This window comes from Bufo gargarizans, chromosome 3 (assembly GCF_014858855.1).
Source record: "Bufo gargarizans isolate SCDJY-AF-19 chromosome 3, ASM1485885v1, whole genome shotgun sequence".
In the NCBI taxonomy this organism is placed as follows: domain Eukaryota; kingdom Metazoa; phylum Chordata; class Amphibia; order Anura; family Bufonidae; genus Bufo; species Bufo gargarizans.
In genome coordinates this window covers 202,483,971-202,506,954 of record NC_058082.1, presented here as the reverse complement: position 1 = coordinate 202,506,954, position 22,984 = coordinate 202,483,971, and the positions used below count along the sequence as shown (strand labels likewise).

General features: G+C 45.6%; 1 protein-coding gene across 1 annotated transcript in view; it reads left to right on the top strand.

Annotated features, from left to right (window-relative positions):
* Window positions 1-22,984, top strand: part of GABRA5 (gamma-aminobutyric acid type A receptor subunit alpha5) — a 268,627-nt gene that overhangs the window by 205,128 nt on the left and 40,515 nt on the right. Inside the window, exon 7 of the mRNA XM_044285544.1 lies at window positions 4,225-4,377. Within this exon, the coding sequence (XP_044141479.1) occupies window positions 4,225-4,377 (153 nt within the window). The remainder of the gene's footprint in view (window positions 1-4,224; window positions 4,378-22,984) is intronic.

Here is a 22,984-nt window from a genome sequence, read left to right as displayed (position 1 = left end):
TGATGGAATTAAAACGGCCCTCCGGTTCAAGAAAAATAAATTCACACTTTTTAACAGCAAATCCATGGATTCTTGGGCTTCTGTTGTGCCTTACAAGATGGCCACACCGCTTCACAAACTGCACCTCCTGCTGCCCCTGGATTGGCCAGGAGTGCACACATGAACAGTGCTGGCTAGTCCAAGAGCAGGCCTGGGCAAGTAGTGAGTGTTTTGGGCTACCGATGCACAATTTGCATCGGATATTCTGAAAAGTTGTGTGGCCGGTTCAGATGCCAGAAGAGGAGCCCGACAATTAGCAGATCTGCAACTAAAAAGATGACAAGGAGGGCATGTGTTAGTGTTCTGTTTGTCCTGCAGTTCATGTGATTTTTTTTTTTCTTGAACAGGAGGCACCTCTCAGCAGATGAAACTGGCTGATCTGTTAGGCCCCCAGTTTTCCGCGCGGGTGCAATGCGTGAGGTGAACGCATTGCACCCGCACTGAATGCGGACCTATTCATTTCTATGGGGCTGTGCACATGAGCTGTGATTTTCACGCATCACTTGTGCGTTGCGTGAAAATCGCTGCAAGCTCTATATTGTGCGTTTTTCATGCAACGCAGAGCCCATAGAAGTGAATGGTGCTGCGTGAAAATCGCAAGCATCCACAAACAAGTGCGGATGCGGTGCGATTTTCACGCATGGTTGCTAGGAGATGATCGGGATGGGGACCCGATCATTATTATTTTCCCTTATAACGTGGTTATAAGGGAAAATAATATAATTCTTACTACAGAATGCTTAGTAAAATAGGGCTGGAGGGGTAAATAAAAAATAATTTAACTCACCTCATCCACTTGCTTGCGCAGCCCGGCTTCTCTTCTGTCTTCTTCTTTGCTGTCCAGGAGGAAAAGGACCTGTGGTGATGTCACTGCGCTTTTCATGGACCATGTGATGAGCTCAGTGACGTCACCACAGGTCCTTTGACAGGCCCTGAAGAGAACAGGAGACCGGCAGCTACGCGATCAATTGGAGGAGGTGAGTTAATTTATTTTTTATTTTTTAGCCCTCAATTGACCTTCTACTAAGCATTCTGTATTAAAGAATGCTATTATTTTTCCTTATAACCATGTTATAAGGGAAAATAATAAAATTTACGAATACTGAACCCAAACCCGAACTTCTGTGAAGAAGTCCAGGTTCGGGTCTGGGTACCAAACATGCCGATTTTTCTCACGGGTGTGCAAAATGCTTTAAAACGCTTTGCACTCGCAGGGGGAAAAATCGCGCATGTTCCCGCAACGCACCCGCATCTTTTCCCACAACGCACCCGCAACGCCCGTGTGAACCCAGCCTTACATGTGCACTTGGAAGCTGAAGGTATTTGTGTTGGTCTCATGTTCATATGTGCCCACATTGCTGAGAAAAATTATGTTTTAATATATGCAACTGAGCCTCTAGGAGCAACAAGGGCATCGCTGTTACACCTAGAGGCTCTGTTGTGCCCTCTGCACTTTGATTGAGAGAGCCAGGCAGTGAAAACTTCATCACAACTGGCCCTGTCAATCAAAGTGAAGAAAGTGCAGCAATTAAAGAAAATTGCAGCCTGTAGGTGTAATGGCAACGCCCCCATTGCTCCTAAAGGGTCATTTTCATATATTAAAACATAATTTTTCTCAGCAATAAACATATGACCAACACAGATGCCTTCAGCTGCCAAGAGCACATGTAACAGGTCAGCCAGTTTCTGCTGACAGATGTCCTTTAATTCCTGTAAATTTTACCGTACACATGGCTGAGGTCTGCATAAATAAACTGCCTTTCCTTCCCTTCAGCCTACGTTGCAAAGATCAGCAATTAGCTTCGACATTATAAGGCCTTGTTCACATAGCATCATGTTTCATGTGGAATCATTAAAACTGATACTGCATGAACAAGCCCAAATACTGATATCAGCAGTATGCGAACTTTGAGGTAGTCACCCAAATACAAACAGAAATAATCAGACACGTGCCCGCTGAGGTACACAAGCAGCCGGGGCCCCCATTATTACCTCAGTGTGTGCAGACACAGCTGCCAGATGTGTAAGCATTAGATGAAAAGAAAGGTTTAATCCGGAAGGGACACGTGCTGATCGCCTCTTAAAAGCTTGCTGCTCTGGTAGCTCCATGCTTGGCTTGGCTGATCTGATTGTATGCTGGGGGAGAAGGAGGAGTGAGGAATCCTGACATCACGTGGTCTTAGGTCACACCAGAGCTTCTTTCTTATATAATACAGTCAGGATCAACACGTAATAGTATCACTGTTCGGTCTAAGCTTTACACTTTGGAAATTATAGTGTCAAAAAAATGAAGGACATAAAGAAACCTGCTTTCTGACACCAGTTACTCAGAGAGAAGTCCTCAGGAGAATTATACAGTATATATATTTAGAGCGGACAGACTCTACACTCTCCGAAACACAATGGAAGTAAATCTGGGAGTCACATAAAAGTGCCCAGGATATGCTGATGCTGGAAACTTCTTATAAAGTGCTGCTCCCCTTGTACTATAGCACATGCAGGACTGGGCTACACCCCTATAGGTTTTAGGGGTTGCCCCACTATAGGTGATGTATTACACATCTGGTGGGATTGTCCCAGAGTGAAGAGATTTTGGATTCAAGTTTACAATCTCATTCACTCTCTGACCGGATATAACATTAGGAAAGACCGCTGGGAAGCACTACTTAATAAACAGATCCCAAGAATTCCTCCACACCCACAGCGATTGATACGTTTTTTTTCTTTCTGGCCACTAAGCAGACTATAGCAGCAGCCACAAGAAAATTCTATGACTACTGATCCTCATGACCGGTTTTTGAAGATTTGGACTTCTTGGTCAGACTATTCTCTCATGGATCCTTCCTGTGGCACCTTTCTCTCTATATGAGATCTTTTTTCTTGGGGTTTGCGTGGCCTCCAGCTTGGGCTTTCCTGCTAGCTTTTCTCTACATCACACCCAGTGCCTGCTCTATTGATTCTCCATGTCAGTGACCCGATGCCACAGTATGGAACTTGTGTCCATAGGCTTCCTATCCGCTGAACCGATCCTGCCCCCCCCCCCCCCAAACACATTCATCTTCCTTCGCCACGAAGCACATTTTTTTGTAAGTAGCTGGTGTAATGACAGGGAGCTGCGATAGCACTGATCATTGTACCGCTCAGATGCTGCGTTCATACATGATCGCAGTATCTGAGTGTAATATTAGGAATAAATTTTAAAAAGCCTCCATTTGCCCGTGACGGGCCCGCCTCTGCCATCTTGCTTGATGTAATCTCGCGGCGCACAAGATTTCAGCCGAGATCTTCAAGAAAGATGGAGGCTGGCGGCCCTGTCGCAAGCAAATAGAGGAGGCAAGTTAGAATTGTTTTATATTTTTTTATACTATTTCAGGTTAAATCGATTCACTGACACGAAGCGCAAGGAAATTCGGCTTCTAGTCGAATCAAATTTATCCTGAAATCCGGATCGAATTCCACGTTGTGGGATTCGGATTGCTCATCTCTAGAGACAACATCAACCACCTCTCAGGATCACTTAATATTCCTCCATAAATAACAAAGTGTCTACTTTTGGTAATGTTTTCAGTTTTTTCCAACAAGAGTAGTAACAATGCTATTATTTCTATATAAGATACTGAATATTTCATTGAATAAAGTGTCAGCTCACCAGTTCACCATCATGGCCGCATTGTTTTCTGCAATAAATGGTAATTCTCCTCTGACTTGTACAAGAAGCAGCAGAGAGCAGAGGCTGAGGATGCAGAGAGACATGTCTTGAGTATCCAAGGGACGTTGTGTGCCGAAAAGTTAGGCCTGCTCTCTTTGGTTGTTGTGGTGGTGCTGAATCCTGTATCCTATATCCAGGGCTAGTGATTGCTGTGTGTCCAGCTCAGTGGGTAGTGCAGTCCACATACAGTCCATCTGGGCAGGGAGGATTCTGATTGCAGGATGCATGACAAAGAGCAGGACACAGATTGTAACCAGGGATTAGTAAAATACAGAAATCCGATTTTGCACAGAGAAAGCATCAGTCATCAATGGATTTTCTAGACCTCATCATGCTCCCAGTAATCACTTTTCTACGTTGTGGCTTCTCATTTGCTTATGTGTTCTCTGTGCTCAGGATTGTTTGCAGTATTTAATATGTGTATTGTAATATGTGGCGTGGTTATGTTACATTGTGTCTCTCTTATTCCTTCCCAGGTGAATACACTGTGATGACTGCACATTTCCATTTAAAAAGAAAAATTGGCTACTTTGTAATCCAGACCTATCTGCCCTGTATAATGACCGTCATGTTATCCCAGGTGTCATTCTGGTTAAACAGAGAGTCAGTTCCTGCTCGAACAGTATTTGGTAAGTGCAGAGTCAGGGCGATACAACATTTTCTGGGCAGCATTGTCTTGCATGTACCTTCTCATTTGTAGTCAAAGGGAGTCTGTCGCATACATTTCACTAATATAGCTACCAGCAATGGCCATCAGAATGTTGTAAAAGCGGTATAACTAGTGTTGAGAGAACCGAAGCTAAGCGAATTTACTTTCGATCCGAATTCCAGGAAAAAAATGTATTCACAACGAAGCCAGTTTTTGCTGAAATGGCAGTAAACATTAGAAAAAAATAATTCCGACCATCCGACTATTTCTGGCCATCTTGAAAGCAGAAACAGCACTAAATCTTACACGGGGTGATGCATGATGCCACCACGCCAGTGCACTAGCTGGCTGCAGTGACATTATCAGTGATGACATCATCACACCTGCCCAGTGTGATGACGTAGTGACGTCATCACGCCACCATTAGAGTTGGGCGAGCATTGCGGTGTTCAGCCGAATACCGCGCGTGCTCGAGCGTGATGCTCAATTCTCCTCCCCACACATTTGTTGGCTGCTATGCAGCCAATAAACATGCAAGTGGTTACTGCCATTCACTGTAATGCCGTAGCCATGTTGACTTCTGGCATTACAGTGATTGGCTGGCCGGAACGCGTTATCGGGTGCTATATAGCACCCGATGACACGTGTTTGGCTCAGTCTTAGGACTTGTTCACACGGCCGTGCCTTTTTTTGCCGTCCGCAAATTACACAAAAAATGGATGCCGCCCGTGTGCCTCCCGCAATTTGCGGAATGGAACATGAGGCCATTATAGAAATGCCTATTCCTGTCCGCAAAACGGTCAAGAATAGGACAGGACTCATCATTTTTGTGGGGCCACGAAACACAGAGTGCTGTCCGCATCTTTTGCGGACCCATTGAATTGAATGGTTCCGTATGCGGAACGCAGAAAACGGCCCGTATACGGAACGCAAAATACGTTTGTGTGAACGAGCCTTTAGTCAGGGAGTGCTGGAGAGCAGAGGGAAGAGATAGTGTAGGGAGTGAATAGGGAAAATTTTAGCTTTTATACTTGTTATAGACCCAAAAGTCTATAACCTATATATAGCAATATATATTTATCAATATATATTTATAGCGCAACCTGCGCTAAATTGCTAAAACTTGTTATAGACCCAAAAGTCCTTTTAAGAACTATAGTTGTATCTGGCAGCAATATTTATTTTTATCGCAACCTGCGCTAAATAGCTTGCAATTGTTTGGCCGCTGCAAACAGCGACATTATCTGAGCTACATCTCCTGTCTAACGTGTGCGCAGCCTAAAAATATCTGTGACATCCAGTGTACTTTTTCCGTAGACTGTGTCCGCTGTGGACAGTTAAATTACCTGCGTTACATCTCCTGTATAACGTTTGCGTATCTGAAATATCAGTGACATTCAGTCCAATATTCTTGCTGCTGGTGGCAGCGACATTACCTGCGCTATATCTCCTGTACAACGTTTGCCCATCCTAAATATCAGTGACATAAATTCAGTGTAATTTTTTATTAGCCGCTGGTGACAGCGACATTACTTGCGCTATACCTCCTGTATAACATTTGTGCATCCTAAATATCAGTGACATTCATTCAGTGTAATTTTTAATAATGCGGTGACAGCGACATTACTTGCGCTATACCGCCTGTTTAAGGTGTGCGCATCCTAAAAATATCAGTGACATTCATTCAGTGTAATTTTTTATTAGGCGGTGGTGACAACGACATTACTTGAGCTATACCTCCTGTTTAACGTGTGCACATCCTAAATATCAGTGACATTCATTCAGTGTAATTTTTAATAATGCGGTGACAGCGACATTACTTGCGCTATACCGCCTGTTTAAGGTGTGCGCATCCTAAAAATATCTGTGACATTCTGTGTACTTTATTTGCACATACACTTACAAAACCTGCACTACTGTACGTATGACATACTTGCAAGCTTATATACCATTTAATATGCGCAAGCCGAGCAGTAAGGGACAGGGAAGTGGCTGTGCTGCTGATGGAGCACGCAGAGGCCGTGGCCCTGGGCGCGGTGAAACTGTGCCTGCTGCCAGAGCACAAGAAACACACTCATCCATGATACCTAGATTCATGTCCCTGTTTGCAGGGCGGCGAAGGTCACCACTCTCGAAGTCAGACCAGTGCGGCCAGGTGGTCAGTTGGATTGCAGCAGATAATGCTTCCAGTTGGTTAAGCACAACCCTGTCTTGCACAAAGTCCAGTCTCAGTAGCCAATAGTCTGTTCAACAGAATCCTCACCCTGATCCTCCTTCCTCCCATCATAGAGAGTCTTGGCAAACAAGTGTTCTTACACTCGAATCTTCCGAGGAGCTCTTTTCATTGCCATTTTATTGATTTGGGCTTCTCGCCAAGCCCGCTTGAAGAGGGACATGAGGAGATCTTGTACACTGATTCCCAAACTCTTGAGCATCCACAGTCAGAAGAAGATGACGGTGAGCAACAGCAATTAGTGTTTCATGAGGTGGATGATGATGATGAGACACAGTTGCCAATAAGTCAACGGCAATTAGTGTCTCAAGAGATTGATGATGAGACACAGTTGTCAATAAGTGAGGTTTTTGTTAGGTCAACAAGTCAGGAGGATGACCAGAGTGAGGAAGAGGAGGTGGTTGATGATAAAATCAGTGGGGTGGCAAAAGGGAGAAGGCGGGCCACACCAAACAGGCCTGCAACTGTTCCCCGCAGCACCCCCTTGTGCAATCTCTCTTGCCTGTCACGGTCATATTGTTGTTTGACCATGACGAGGTTGCCATGCAGACTGGTTGACGGTGGCAACGTGTTGTTGTCAGTTTGCACGTGCACTTCCCCTTTAAGTTGATTCTCCCTGCTGTGTGGTATGTGTGGGGTTATATCCTGACTTGGTTAGATCAGGGTGTGGTCTCTTCTAGCTATTTAGCCTTTGCTTGTAGCTTGGAGGTTAGTTGTGTTCTAGCCTTGCTGTGGGATGGAAGCTATGCTCCATTCTGTGGCTATTCCATCTGCCCAGTCATTGAGGGCCACCTTGTTGGACATCGAGGTCTCTTAGCCATGTAATTCCTTTTTCTCCCTTGTATCCTCTATGTACCCAACCTCACTTTTATGTTTGGTGTGGGTTCATGTTCAGGGTTTGTTGTACGTCTTGTTTGTTGTTACATGTTTGGTATGTTGTTGGTGTTTGTCCCTGCATGAGTGAAAGACGTTTCCCTGTGTGTGTTTTTCCTTATGGAAGGGGGTTGGTTTCCCAGAGGGGTGAACCATTTTCCTAGGATGTGCAGTTGCTGGAGTTCTGGTTCCTGTGTGTCAGTACGGACTGCATCCGGAAGTGTTTGGATGGCAACGCTTATGTTTGGGTTCCAGGTTACTTACTGTGTTCTTCTTTGGTGTCTTCCAGCAGCTGCAGCAGGTAAGTGACCAGATTTACTGTTGTGGTTGGTTCAGTTGTCTCTGGCCACTGGTTACTTACCTGTCATTTCCTTGGTGTTGTTGTCCTTTGTTGCTAGGCCTGTGGGAGACTCTGGTTCATCCGTGTCATGGATGAACCAGTTGGCCTCCTGTCCCTTTCTCCTTATCTCAGGGAAATTCTGATATTTTAGTGTTCTGAGGTTCCGGCGCATGGGCCCTCCTACCATCAGCGTTGGCTCATACACATCGGAGGCTAGGGCCAGATTTAGGGATGCTTTAGGAGGTGACCTGCTCCCTGATCCCATCAACCTGGCTTAGTTGCTACCTTATATCTATGACATTGTACAGTGGGGGGTTTTCCCCACTGTCCACTGTGACATTGCCAAGGGGTAGGTGTTCCGCAGTCTGGCGCTTTTTTTAGGGAAGTGCGGATGCTTTGCTTGTGGAAAAGGTGGAAATGGGGGAAGACAGTACACAGGGTGATAGCCAGACCATCCTCAGTTCATCTTCTCAGCGCAAATTGGATGATAAAGAGGAGGAGCAGGAGACGGTTACCTCAGCTACAAAGGGTAGTACCGATGGAAGTTTTATTCCATCTGTTCAGCGTGGATGGGTAGAAAAGGAGGAAGAGGATCAGGAGATAGAGAGTCATCCTCCTGATGAGGACAGAGAAGTCTTGTCTGTTGGGACTTTGACACACATGGCTGACTTAATGTTAGGCTGCCTTTCCTGTGACCTTCGCGTTGTTTGCATTTTGGCCAACACCGATTACTGGTTGTTCACCTTTCTTGACCCCCACTACAAAGAGAACTTCTCATCTCTCATTCATGTAGTGGAGAGGACGAGCAAAATGGTGCAATACCAGAAGGTCCTTGTGGAAAAATTGCTCCAAAAATTTCCAGCTGACAACGCTGGCTGCAGAGTACGTAGTTCCTTGGCCAACCGAGGAGGGGAGACGAGGGGAACACACAGCAGTTCCAACAGAGGAAGGGCAACACTCTCCAAGGCCTGGAACAGTTTTATGACACCCTGCCAGCACCCTCATCCTGATGTGTGGATTAGTGTCACAAGGAGGGAAAAGTTTTGGAAGATGGTGAAGGAGTAAGTAGCAGACTGTGTTAGCGTCCTCAGTGATCCCTCTGTGCCTTACAACTATTGGGTGTCCAAGCTGGACACGTGACACGAACTGGCGCTCTATGCCTTGGAGGTGCTGGCCTGCCCTGCCACCAGAATTTTGTCAGAGAGGGTATTTAGTGCTGCTGGGGGCATAATAACTATTAAAAACATCCGCCTGTCAACTGAAAATGCTGACCGGTTGACTTTTATAAAAATGAACAAGACCTAGATTGCCCCTGACTTCTCTGCTCCACCAGAGGAAAGCGGCTGAACATAAAGGCACTCTAAATGTGGGTTTTATGGTGTATTGAATACACTGTATTTCCATGCACCCCTTCCACCACTAGAGAGGGTATTTGGTTCAATCTCCTTTTTCTCGTCCTCCTCCTCTATCATATAAACATGCTTATTAGGCTTCAATTGCTCCTAATGTTTTAGAGGGTCAGCTCAGCAGTGGGCCCTCACCTATAATGTTTTAGAGGGTCACCAGGAGGCCCTCACCCATAATGTTTTTGATGTTTACCAGCAGGCCCTCAACCATAATGTTTTAGAGGGTCAGCTCAGCAGCAGACTCTCACACCTAAATTTTTAGATGGTCAGCTCGGCATCAGGCCCTCGCCCACAACATTTTTTAGATGGTCAGCTCGGCTGCAGACCCTCGCCCACAATTTTTTTAGATGGTAAGATCAGCAGCAGGCACTCGCCCTTAATGTTTTAGATAGTCAGCTCAGCAGCAGACCCTCACCCCTGTTTTAGATGGTCAGCTTAGCACCAGACTCTCACCCCTAAAGTTTTAGATGGTTAGATCAGCAGCAGACCCTTGCTCCTAATGTTTTTGAGGGTCACAAGCAGGCCATCAATCATAATTCTTCAAGGGTGTGTATGATGCCCTCCTTTATATGTTAAAAAGGGTGTATTGGAGTGCCGGTTCCTTGTAATTTTTGGCAGCACTTTCCATTAGTGCATAGGCTTTATGAGTGTAGGAGTCCCAATACCTGAACAATTGTACCACAATGTGAATGAGGCCCCCCTTTATATGATATACAGGTTGTATCGGAGTGCCTCTTCCTTTTTGGCAGCACTTGCACTTTATAAACAAGTAAATATACAGGAAAGAATGTTTCCTAACTTTTTATCTTCAGTTTGGTGCGTATTATTGTCAGTCTATAAAAGTGGCGTAATACTCGGACAACATTGTTCCCAGCAGCGACCTGGGAGTCCAAGATGCATCCAGACATCCTTCCCATGCTGTTCCCGAACCATTTCAGTGGTGTTTCCATCAATTTCTGACCTTTTACTATGAACCAGACACCCTCCACTTTTCAGAGCAGGGGGTGCCTGGTTTAATGCTCGGGTTTTCCCATTAACTTTCATTGTGTTCGGGTGTCGACCAGTCACCATGCAAGATTTCGTTCAGTGTCTTAAATCAAGATGGCCTCTACACAAGCAAATGGATAAGGTGAGGATCTATTTATTTTACCATGATTAAGCCCTGAAAGGCCTACATTTTTTACTCAGATGCCAACATCAGTGATGGACACAGCATCTGAATCTGAGGGGTTCAATGACGGGGGGGGGGGGGGGGGGGGCTGTTCCCTATCATTGTGCTACATACAAAGGAATGCTCTTTGTTAAAAAATAAGCCATGTTTTTAATCCAATGTTATATTTTTTGTTCTTTTAACCCATAGAGGACCCGTGCCGTACATGTACGGCGCATATGTCCGTGACTTAAGGACCAGGCAAGTTCAGGAGATGCGCCTGCCCGATCCGCGGCAGAGGTCCGGCAGTCACTGATAGCCTGATCCCTGCTGCATGTATGGCATTGGTGAAATCTAATGTCCCCCAAAAATAAATTGGCATTTACAAAATGATCTAAACATGTAGTAGACATATGGGAAATGTAAAGTAATAACTCTTTTTTGAGGTATTACTATCTATTATAAAAGTAGAGAAATAAAAATGTATTTGTAAATTTGGCTTTTTTTAAATAAATAAATAAAAAATTTGACTCAAATTTACCACTGTCATGAAATACACTATGTGATCAGAAAACACTCTCAGAATGGCCTGGATAAGTAAAAGCGTTTTAAAGTTATCACCACATAAAGTGACACAGATTTGCAAAAAATGGCCTGGCTTTTAAGGTGAAAAATGGCAGGGTCCTGAAAGGGTTAAACATATGTATTTGACATGTATTTGTACTGGCCTGCAGTAAAATTGATATCCAATGACCGTCTAATATACCTCCAGCCACATAATCGCTCAATGTTTTCTGTCCAGTGAATGAATAATTTTTAGGGCCTATAGTCCACTGCCCTGCAGTTAAATTGATATCCCTTGACCGTCTAATATATCTTCGGCCACATAATCACTTGAACTTTTATGTACAGTGAATGCATAATTTTGGGGGCCTTTAATCTAACTGGCCAACAGTAAAATTGTTATACGGTGACCGCCTATTGTACCTCCAGCCACATTATCAATTGTTCTTTTCTGTACGGTGAATTAAGAATTTTTGGGGCCTGTACTGCACTGGCCTGCAGTAAAATTGATATCCAATGACCGTCTAATATACCTCCAGCCACATAATCACTTGATGTTTTCTGTCCGGTGAATGCATAATTTTTGGGGCCTGTAGTCCACTGGCCTGCAGTAAAATTGATATCCATTGATCATCTGATATACCTCCGGCCATATAATCACTTGATCTTTTATGTACGGTGAATGAATCATTTTTGGGGCCTGTAGTCCACTGGCCTGCAGTAAAATTAAAATCCATTGACCATCTAATATACCTCCGGCCACATAATCACTTGATCTTTTAGGTACGGTGAATGCATGATTTTTGGGGCCTGTAATCTAACTGGCCAACAGTAAAATTGTTATACGGTGAACACCTAATGTACCTCCAGCCACATTATCAATTGTTCTTTTCTGTACGGTGAATTAATAATTTTTGGGGTCTGTAGTTTACTGGCCTGCAGTAAAATTGATATCCATTGACCGTCTAATATACCTCCAGCCACATGATCACTTGTTCTTTTGTGTACATTGAATGAATAATTTTTGGGGCCTGTAGTCCACTGGCCTGCAGTAAAATTGATATCCATTGACCGTCTAATATACCTCCAGCCACATAATCACTTGTTCTTTTGTGTACATTGAATGAATAATTTTTGGGGCCTGAACTCCACTGGCCTGCAGTAAAATGGATATCCAATGACCATCTAATATACCTCCAGCCACATAATCACTTGATGTTTTCTGTCCGGTGAATGCCTAATGTTTGGGGCCTGTACTCCCGTGAACTAAAATAAAATTTCCATATGCTCCAGCATGGCACATTTTTGAGAGTTTCCCTTTAAGACGCATAAAAATGGCCTCTGCTTAAAATACATATTTTTTGTGGGAAATTTTGCTATTGATCCCCCTTTGGTATGTCACTGTCCATGTTGTGGGACGATTTGTACACTTCTTGTAAGTATTTGGTGGCTGCAAATATGACCTGGGGTCCGCCGCAAACTTGCGGTTCGCAAACATTTGATCACGTTCGCGAATCGTCTTGGCCGATGTTTGTCCATCACTAACTAAAAGAATCATGTTGTTATAGGATTGAAAGTACCCGCATTTCTTTTTATTACTTCATTGAAGAAGAGGTGTGCTGTATGAAAGTGGTTTTACAGTGAGTCAGGAGCACACCAAAAGTCACAGCAAGTGATAGTTTTCTGCTGGATATAGTAAAAACATCACTCGAGTAACTCACATTCTAATGAAAAAAATAAATAAAAAATGCTAAAATTATAGTATGGAAGTTGTCAGTGAATAAAAAAAAATCCCTATTCAGCCAGCTAGGGAAGAGCACGTTCACAATGAAGCCATCTAAAATTGTTTTACTGTTGGATTCATGCAGAGTTTGATGGAAAAAAAGAACTACCATATGAAATCAGAGACATACGAAGGTGCGGTAGGATCTCATAGTAGCCTATGGGGACCAAATTACGGCTTCTAACAATTCAGCGGTTGTAAAGAGCTGTAGTACACTCCTGTGTATGAGGTCATAGGGTCTGTGCATATAACAAAGCCGCATGCACAGACCCCAAATGACAGCACATGGAGCTCTTTTACCCTTTTATAACTGCTCTGAAATTGCTCTTTGCGAACAAGGCCTTTTACACCTGTAGCGTGGATGTGGCACAATAAATATAGCTGCGATTTTTGAAATAAAAATGTGTGCTCAAAAACTGAACAAAAAAGCCTTAGATGTTAGATCTGTAGTTTTATAGTCTTCTCTCAGCCTCAGCTAAAAAGAGTCACCAGGATTCTTCTACATTTGTATTAGGCATTCTGTAACTAAGCTAATGTATTATTCCACATTGGAAGATTTACATTCAGAGATCCGAAAGCATATATTAAAAGTAAAGAGGCCAGCAGCATGAAGTTGAGTCAGCGTGATTGTTACACATTTCACAGAACATCTCCCACTTCAAATTTGGATCCAGGGACAGAAAGGAGCAGTAACATTTTATGCCTCTTCTTCAGCGGCCTCGCACAATGTTCTGCATAGTACATGATCGATGGCCAGAAACGCTCCTTATATTAGAGGTGCTCATTTTTAATTGTCAGCTGTGGGATTTACTTTTGATATATATGGTACTCTGTGGTTTGATGTCTGCTGGTTACTGCTGTGATTTGATGTAACTATGATCAGCATTAATGCAGTCAAGAAAACCTGAAAGCAAATCAGCAACACCCTCAGCTACTGGGAAGGTTCAGGACACATGGCCTTAGATCAGGAACAAAGGCCTGTCAATGTCATCAAGCTGAGTGTGACATGAGATCACTAATACGTAAAGCAAATGAAGGCATGTCTGTCGTGGCTATTTTCTCTGCAAGGCACACAGATGTATAGTATCAGCCTGAACAGGCCAAGGATGCCACAGAATGGATCCACAATTCCTCAGTGTACATGATGTCTTAATTCTACTTGCAGACAGAAACGGCAGGATGACTGCACCCCAAAAAGCACTGACAACAAACATTGAGAGGTACATTTTCTAATAGTTCTAAGAATTTTTTCCTACAATTGTTTTGAAAACCACATTGCGGTGCCATGAGCAGTATCTGGATGCTCTGTAAATTAAAGTAGCAAAGCAAACAAAAAACATGAAATCACAGTAGCCCAGATTTACTAATCCTATAGTTGGTGTAAGCTTAGTTATGCTGTCTAGACCTGCACTAGATTTATCACAGCGGCTTGGGCTTGATGATTAACCCCTTAATGACCCTTGACGTACTAGTAAGTCATTATGGCATCATGGCTAGAGTTGAGCGAACACCTGGATGTTCGGGTTCGAGAAGTTCGGCCGAACATCCCGGAAATGTTCGGGTTCGGGATCCGAACCCGATCCGAACTTCGTCCCGAACCCGAACCCCATTGAAGTCAATGGGGACCCGAACTTTTCGGCACTAAAAAGGCTGTAAAACAGCCCAGGAAAGAGCTAGAGGGCTGCAAAAGGCAGCAACATGTAGGTAAATCCCCTGCAAACAAATGTGGATAGGGAAATGAATTAAAATAAAAATTAAATAAATAAAAATTAACCAAAATCAATTGGAGAGAGGTTCCATAGCAGAGAATCTGGCTTCCCGTCACCCACCACTGGAACAGTCCATTCTCAGATATTTAGGCCCCGGCACCCAGGCAGAGGAGAGAGGTCCCGTAACAGAGAATCTGTCTTCATGTCAGCAGAGAATTAGTCTGCATGTCATAGCAGAGAATGAGGCTTCACGTCAGCCACCACTGCAACAGTCCATTGGCATATATTTAGGCCCAGCACCCAGGCAGAGGAGGGAGGTCCCGTAACAGAGAATCTGTCTTCATGTCAGCAGAGAATTAGTCTGCATGTCATAGCAGAGAATGAGGCTTCACGTCAGCCACCACTGCAACAGTCCATTGGCATATATTTAGGCCCAGCACACACACAGGCAGAGGAGAGAGGTCCCGTAACAGAGAATCTGGCTTCATGTCAGCAGAGAATCAGTCTGCATGTCATAGCAGAGAATGAGGCTTCACGTCAGCCACCACTGCAACAGTCCATTGGCATATATTTAGGCCCAGCACACACACAGGCAGAGGAGAGAGGTCCCGTAACAGAGAATCTGGCTTCATGTCAGCAGAGAATCAGTCTGCATGTCATAGCAGAGAATGAGGCTTCACGTCAGCCACCACTGCAACAGTCCATTGGCATATATTTAGGCCCAGCACCCAGGCAGAGGAGGGAGGTCCCGTAACAGAGAATCTGTCTTCATGTCAGCAGAGAATTAGTCTGCATGTCATAGCAGAGAATGAGGCTTCACGTCAGCCACCACTGCAACAGTCCATTGGCATATATTTAGGCCCAGCACACACACAGGCAGAGGAGAGAGGTCCCGTAACAGAGAATCTGGCTTCATGTCAGCAGAGAATCAGTCTGCATGTCATAGCAGAGAATGAGGCTTCACGTCAGCCACCACTGCAACAGTCCATTGGCATATATTTAGGCCCAGCACACACACAGGCAGAGGAGAGAGGTCCCGTAACAGAGAATCTGGCTTCATGTCAGCAGAGAATCAGTCTGCATGTCATAGCAGAGAATGAGGCTTCACGTCAGCCACCACTGCAACAGTCCATTGGCATATATTTAGGCCCAGCACACACACAGGCAGAGGAGAGAGGTCCCGTAACAGAGAATCTGGCTTCATGTCAGCAGAGAATCAGTCTGCATGTCATAGCAGAGAATGAGGCTTCACGTCAGCCACCACTGCAACAGTCCATTGGCATATATTTAGGCCCAGCACCCAGGCAGAGGAGGGAGGTCCCGTAACAGAGAATCTGTCTTCATGTCAGCAGAGAATTAGTCTGCATGTCATAGCAGAGAATGAGGCTTCACGTCAGCCACCACTGCAACAGTCCATTGGCATATATTTAGGCCCAGCACCCAGGCAGAGGAGGGAGGTCCCGTAACAGAGAATCTGTCTTCATGTCAGCAGAGAATTAGTCTGCATGTCATAGCAGAGAATGAGGCTTCACGTCAGCCACCACTGGAACAGTCCATTCTCAGATATTTAGGCCCCGGCACCCAGGCAGAGGAGAGAGGTCCCGTAACAGAGAATCTGTCTTCATGTCAGCAGAGAATTAGTCTGCATGTCATAGCAGAGAATGAGGCTTCACGTCAGCCACCACTGCAACAGTCCATTGGCATATATTTAGGCCCAGCACCCAGGCAGAGGAGAGAGGTCCCGTAACAGACAATCTGGCTTCATGTCAGCAGAGAATCAGTCTTCATATCATAGCAGAGAATCAGGCTTCACGTCACCCACCACTGTAAGAGTCAATTTTCATAAATTTAGGCCCAGAACCCAGGCAGAGGAGAAAGGTCCCGTAACAGACAATCTGGCTTCATGTCAGCAGAGAATCAGTCTTCATATCATAGCAGAGAATCAGGCTTCACGTCACCCACCACTGTAAGAGTCAATTTTCATAAATTTAGGCCCAGAACCCAGGCAGAGGAGAAAGGTCCCGTAACAGACAATCTGGCTTCATGTCAGCAGAGAATCAGTCTTCATATCATAGCAGAGAATCAGGCTTCACGTCACCCACCACTGTAAGAGTCAATTTTCATAAATTTAGGCCCAGAACCCAGGTAGAGGAGAAAGGTCCCGTAACAGACAATCTGGCTTCATGACAGCAGAGAATCAGTCTGCATGTCATAGCAGAGAATCAGGCTTCACGTCAGCCACCACTGCAACAGTCCATTGTCATAAATTTAGGCCCAGCACCCAGGCAGAGGAGAGAGGTCCCGTAACAGACAATCTGGCTTCATGTCAGCAGAGAATTAGTCTGCATGTCATAGCAGAGAATCAGGCTTCATGTCAGCCACCACTGCAACAGTCCATTGGCATATATTTAGGCCTAGCACACAGGCAGAGGAGAGGTTCATTCAACTTTGGGTAGCATCGCAATATAATGGTAAAATGAAAATAAAAATAGGATTGAATGAGGAAGTGCCCTGGAGTCCAATAATATATGGTTATGGGGAGGTAGTTAATGTCTAATCTGGACAAGGGACGGACAGGTCCTGTGGGATCCATGCCTGGTTCATTTTTATGAACGTCAGCTTGTCCACATTGGCTGTAGACAGGCGGCTGCGTTTGTCTGTAATGACGCCCCCTGCCGTGCTGAATACACGTTCAGACAAAACGCTGGCTGCCGGGCAGGCCAGCACCTCCAAGGCATAAAAGGCTAGCTCTGGCCACGTGGACAATTTAGAGACCCAGAAGTTGAATGGGGCCGAACCATCAGTCAGTACGTGGAGGGGTGTGCACACGTACTGTTCCACCATGTTAGTAAAATGTTGCCTCCTGCTAACACGTTGCGTATCAGGTGGTGGTGCAGTTAGCTGTGGCGTGTTGACAAAAGTTTTCCACATCTCTGCCATGCTAACCCTGCCCTCAGAGGAGCTGGCCGTGACACAGCTGCCTTGGCGACCTCTTGCTCCTCCTCTGCCTTGGCCTTGGGCTTCCACTTGTTCCCCTGTGACATTTGGGAATGCTCTCAGTAGCGCGTCTACCAACGTGCGCTTGTACTCGCGCATCTTCCTATCACGCTCCAGTGCAGGAAGTAAGGTGGGCACATTGTCTTTGTAGCGTGGATCCAGCAGGGTGGCAACCCAGTAGTCCGCACAGGTTAAAATGTGGGCAACTCTGCTGTCGTTGCGCAGGCACTGCAGCATGTAGTCGCTCATGTGTGCCAGGCTGCCCAGGGGTAAGGACAAGCTGTCCTCTGTGGGAGGCGTATCGTCATCGTCCTGCCTTTCCCCCCAGCCACGCACCAGTGATGGACCCGAGCTGCGTTGGGTGCCACCCCGCTGTGACCATGCTTCATCCTCATCCTCCTCCACCTCCTCCTCATCCTCGTCCTCCTCGTCCTCCAGTAGTGGGCCCTGGCTGGCCACATTTGTACCTGGCCTCTGCTGTTGCAAAAAACCTCCCTCTGAGTCACTTCGAAGAGACTGGCCTGAAAGTGCTAAAAATGACCCCTCTTCCTCATCCTCCTCCTCCTCCTCCTGGGCCACCTCCTGTTCCATCATCGCCCTAAGTGTTTTCTCAAGGAGACATAGAAGTGGTATTGTAACGCTGATAACGGTGTCATCGCCACTGGCCATGTTGGTGGAGTACTCGAAACAGCGCAACAGGGCACACAGGTCTCGCATGGAGGCCCAGTCATTGGTGGTGAAGTGGTGCTGTTCTGTAGTGCGACTGACCCGTGCGTGCTGCAGCTGAAACTCCACTATGGCCTGCTGCTGCTCGCACAGTCTGTCCAGCATGTGCAAGGTGGAGTTCCACCTGGTGGGCACGTCGCATATGAGGCGGTGAGCGGGAAGGCCGAAGTTACGCTGTAGCGCAGACAGGCGAGCAGCAGCAGGATGTGAACGCCGGAAGCGCGAACAGACGGCCCGCACTTTATGCAGCAGCTCTGACATGTCGGGGTAGTTGTGAATGAACTTCTGCACCACCAAATTCAGCACATGCGCCAAGCAAGGGATGTGCGTCAAATTGGCTAGTCCCAGAGCTGCAACGAGATTTCGCCCATTATCACACACCACCAGGCCGGGCTTGAGGCTCACCGGCAGCAACCACTCGTCGGTCTGTTGTTCTATACCCCGCCACAACTCCTGTGCGGTGTGGGGCCTGTCCCCCAAACATATGAGTTTCAGAATGGCCTGCTGACGTTTACCCCGGGCTGTGCTGAAGTTGGTGGTGAAGGTGTGTGGCTGACTGGATGAGCAGGTGGAAGAAGAGGAGGAGGAAGCCGAGAAGGAGGAGGTGGCAACAGGAGGCAAAGAATGTTGCCCTGCGATCCTTGGCGGCGGAAGGACGTGCGCCAAACAGCTCTCCGCCTGGGGCCCAGCTGCCACTACATTTACCCAGTGTGCAGTTAGGGAGATATAGCGTCCCTGGCCGTGCTTACTGGTCCACGTATCTGTGGTTAGGTGGACCTTGCTACAGATGGCGTTGCGCAGTGCACACTTGATTTTATCGGATACTTGGTTGTGCAGGGAAGGCACGGCTCTCTTGGAGAAGTAGTGCCGGCTGGGAACAACATACTGTGGGACAGCAAGCGACATGAGCTGTTTGAAGCTGTCTGTGTCCACCAGCCTAAATGACAGCATTTCATAGGCCAGTAGTTTAGAAATGCTGGCATTCAGGGCCAGGGATCGAGGGTGGCTAGGTGGGAATTTACGCTTTCTATCAAATGTTTGTGAGATGGAGAGCTGAACGCTGGCGTGTGACATGGTTGAGACGCTTGGTGACGGAGGTGGTGGTGGTGGTGTTGGTGGTACATCCCCTGTTTGCTGGGCGGCAGGTGCCAACGTTCCTCCAGAGGCGGAGGAAGAGGCCGAGGCGGCAGCAGCAGAATAGGCCGAGGCGGCAGCAGCAGAAGAGGTAGCAGGGGGAGCCTGAGTGACTTCCTTGGTTTTAAGGTGTTTACTCCACTGCAGTTCATGCTTTGCATGCAGGTGCCTGGTCATGCAGGTTGTGCTCAGGTTCAGAACGTTAATGCCTCGCTTCAGGCTCTGATGGCACAGCGTGCAAACCACTCGGGTCTTGTCGTCAGCACATTGTTTGAAGAAGTGCCATGCCAGGGAACTCCTTGAAGCTGCCTTTGGGGTGCTCGGTCCCAGATGGCGGCGGTCAGTAGCAGGCGGAGTCTCTTGGCGGCGGGTGTTCTGCTTTTGCCCACTGCTCCCTCTTTTGCTACGCTGTTGGCTCGGTCTCACCACTGCCTCTTCCTCCGAACTGTGAAAGTCAGTGGCACGACCTTCATTCCATGTGGGGTCTAGGACCTCATCGTCCCCTGCATCGTCTTCCACCCAGTCTTGATCCCTGACCTCCTGTTCAGTCTGCACACTGCAGAAAGACGCAGCAGTTGGCACCTGTGTTTCGTCATCATCAGAGACATGCTGAGGTGGTATTCCCATGTCCTCATCATCAGGAAACATAAGTGGTTGTGCGTCAGTGCATTCTATGTCTTTCACCGCTGGGGAAGGGCTAGGTGGATGCCCTTGGGAAACCCTGCCAGCGGAGTCTTCAAACAGCATAAGAGACTGCTGCATAACTTGAGGCTGAGACAGTTTCCCTGGTATGCATGGGGGTGATGTGACAGACTGATGGGGTTGGTTTTCAGGCGCCATCTGTGCGCTTTCTGCAGAAGACTGGGTGGGAGATAATGTGAACGTGCTGGATCCACTGTCGGCCACCCAATTGACTAATGCCTGTACCTGCTCAGGCCTTACCATCCTTAGAACGGCATTGGGCCCCACCATATATCGCTGTAAATTCTGGCGGCTACTGGGACCTGAGGTAGTTGGTACACTAGGACGTGTGGATGTGGCAGAACGGCCACGTCCTCTCCCAGCACCAGAGGGTCCACTAACACCACCACGACCATGTCCACGTCCGCGTCCCTTACTAGATGTTTTTCTCATTGTTATGGTTCACCACAACAACAAATATATTATTTGGCCCAATGTATTGTATTCAAATTCAGCGGGATATAAATTTGAGGCCTAGTATTTAGGCGCTGGGTGACCGGTATGGATTTAGTGACAGAATTAGACTTGGAAATGCACAGAAGCGTGTGTGTGTGAAGTTATTCTGAATGACCCAATGTGCACCTTGAATATTATATACCCTTTTAGGGATAGATTTCAAATAGCTCTGATATAGCAGAAACCACTAAATTATGAAATTGCTAAATTGGGAATTGTACTTCAACCCAGAACAAAAAATGTGCTTTGACGGACACTAAATATCTTGCCCAGCAACAACAGTACAACGGTGGGTAACGAGAGATTTAGAGGGAATTAAATTTGAGGCCTAGTATTTAGGCGCTGGGTCACCGGTATGGATTTAGTGACAGAATTAGACTTGGAAATACACAGTAGCGGGTGTGTGTGAAGTTATTCTGAATGACCCTATGTGCACCTTCAATATTATATACCCTTTTAGGGATAGATTTCAAATAGCTCTGATATAGCAGAAACCACTAAATTATGAAATTGCTAAATTGGGAATTGTACTTCAACCCAGAACAAAAAATGTGCTTTGACGGACACTAAATATCTTGCCCAGCAACAACAGTACAGCGGTGGGTAACGAGAGATTTAGAGGGAATTAAATTTGAGGCCTAGTATTTAGGCGCTGGGTCACCGGTATGGATTTAGTGACAGAATTAGACTTGGAAATGCACAGAAGCGTGTGTGTGAAGTTATTCTGAATGACCCAATGTGCACCTTCAATATTATATACCCTTTTTGGGATAGATTTCAAATAGCTCTGATATAGCAGGAACCACTAAATTATGAAATTGCTAAATTGGGAATTGTACTTCAACCCAGAACAAAAAATGTGCTTTGACGGGCACTAAATAACTTTCCCAGCTACAACAGGACAACGGTAACGAGAGATTTAGAGGGATTTAAATTTGAGGCCTAGTATTTAGGCGCTGGGTGACAGGTATGGGTTTAGTGACAGAATTAGACTTGGAAATACACAGTAGCGGGTGTGTGTGAAGTTATTCTGAATGACCCTATGTGCACCTTCAATATTATATACCCTTTTAGGGATAGATTTCAAATAGCTCTGATATAGCAGAAACCACTAAATTATGAAATTGCTAAATTGGGAATTGTACTTCAACCCAGAACAAAAAATGTGCTTTGACGGACACTAAATATCTTGCCCAGCAACAACAGTACAGCGGTGGGTAACGAGAGATTTAGAGGGAATTAAATTTGAGGCCTAGTATTTAGGCGCTGGGTCACCGGTATGGATTTAGTGACAGAATTAGACTTGGAAATACACAGTAGCGGGTGTGTGTGAAGTTATTCTGAATGACCCTATGTGCACCTTCAATATTATATACCCTTTTTGGGATAGATTTCAAATAGCTCTGATATAGCAGGAACCACTAAATTATGAAATTGCTAAATTGGGAATTGTACTTCAACCCAGAACAAAAAATGTGCTTTGACGGGCACTAAATAACTTTCCCAGCTACAACAGGACAACGGTAACGAGAGATTTAGAGGGATTTAAATTTGAGGCCTAGTATTTAGGCGCTGGGTGACAGGTATGGGTTTAGTGACAGAATTAGACTTGGAAATACACAGTAGCGGGTGTGTGTGAAGTTATTCTGAATGACCCTATGTGCACCTTCAATATTATATACCCTTTTTGGGATAGATTTCAAATAGCTCTGATATAGCAGAAACCACTAAATTATGAAATTGCTAAATTGGGAATTGTACTTCAACCCAGAACAAAAAATGTGCTTTGACGGACACTAAATATCTTGCCCAGCAACAACAGTACAGCGGTGGGTAACGAGAGATTTAGAGGGAATTAAATTTGAGGCCTAGTATTTAGGCGCTGGGTCACCGGTATGGATTTAGTGACAGAATTAGACTTGGAAATACACAGTAGCGGGTGTGTGTGAAGTTATTCTGAATGACCCTATGTGCACCTTCAATATTATATACCCTTTTTGGGATAGATTTCAAATAGCTCTGATATAGCAGGAACCACTAAATTATGAAATTGCTAAATTGGGAATTGTACTTCAACCCAGAACAAAAAATGTGCTTTGACGGGCACTAAATAACTTTCCCAGCTACAACAGGACAACGGTAACGAGAGATTTAGAGGGATTTAAATTTGAGGCCTAGTATTTAGGCGCTGGGTGACAGGTATGGGTTTAGTGACAGAATTAGACTTGGAAATACACAGTAGCGGGTGTGTGTGAAGTTATTCTGAATGACCCTATGTGCACCTTCAATATTATATACCCTTTTTGGGATAGATTTCAAATAGCTCTGATATAGCAGAAACCACTAAATTATGAAATTGCTAAATTGGGAATTGTACTTCAACCCAGAACAAAAAATGTGCTTTGACGGACACTAAATATCTTGCCCAGCAACAACAGTACACCGGTGGGTAACGAGAGATTTAGAGGGAATTAA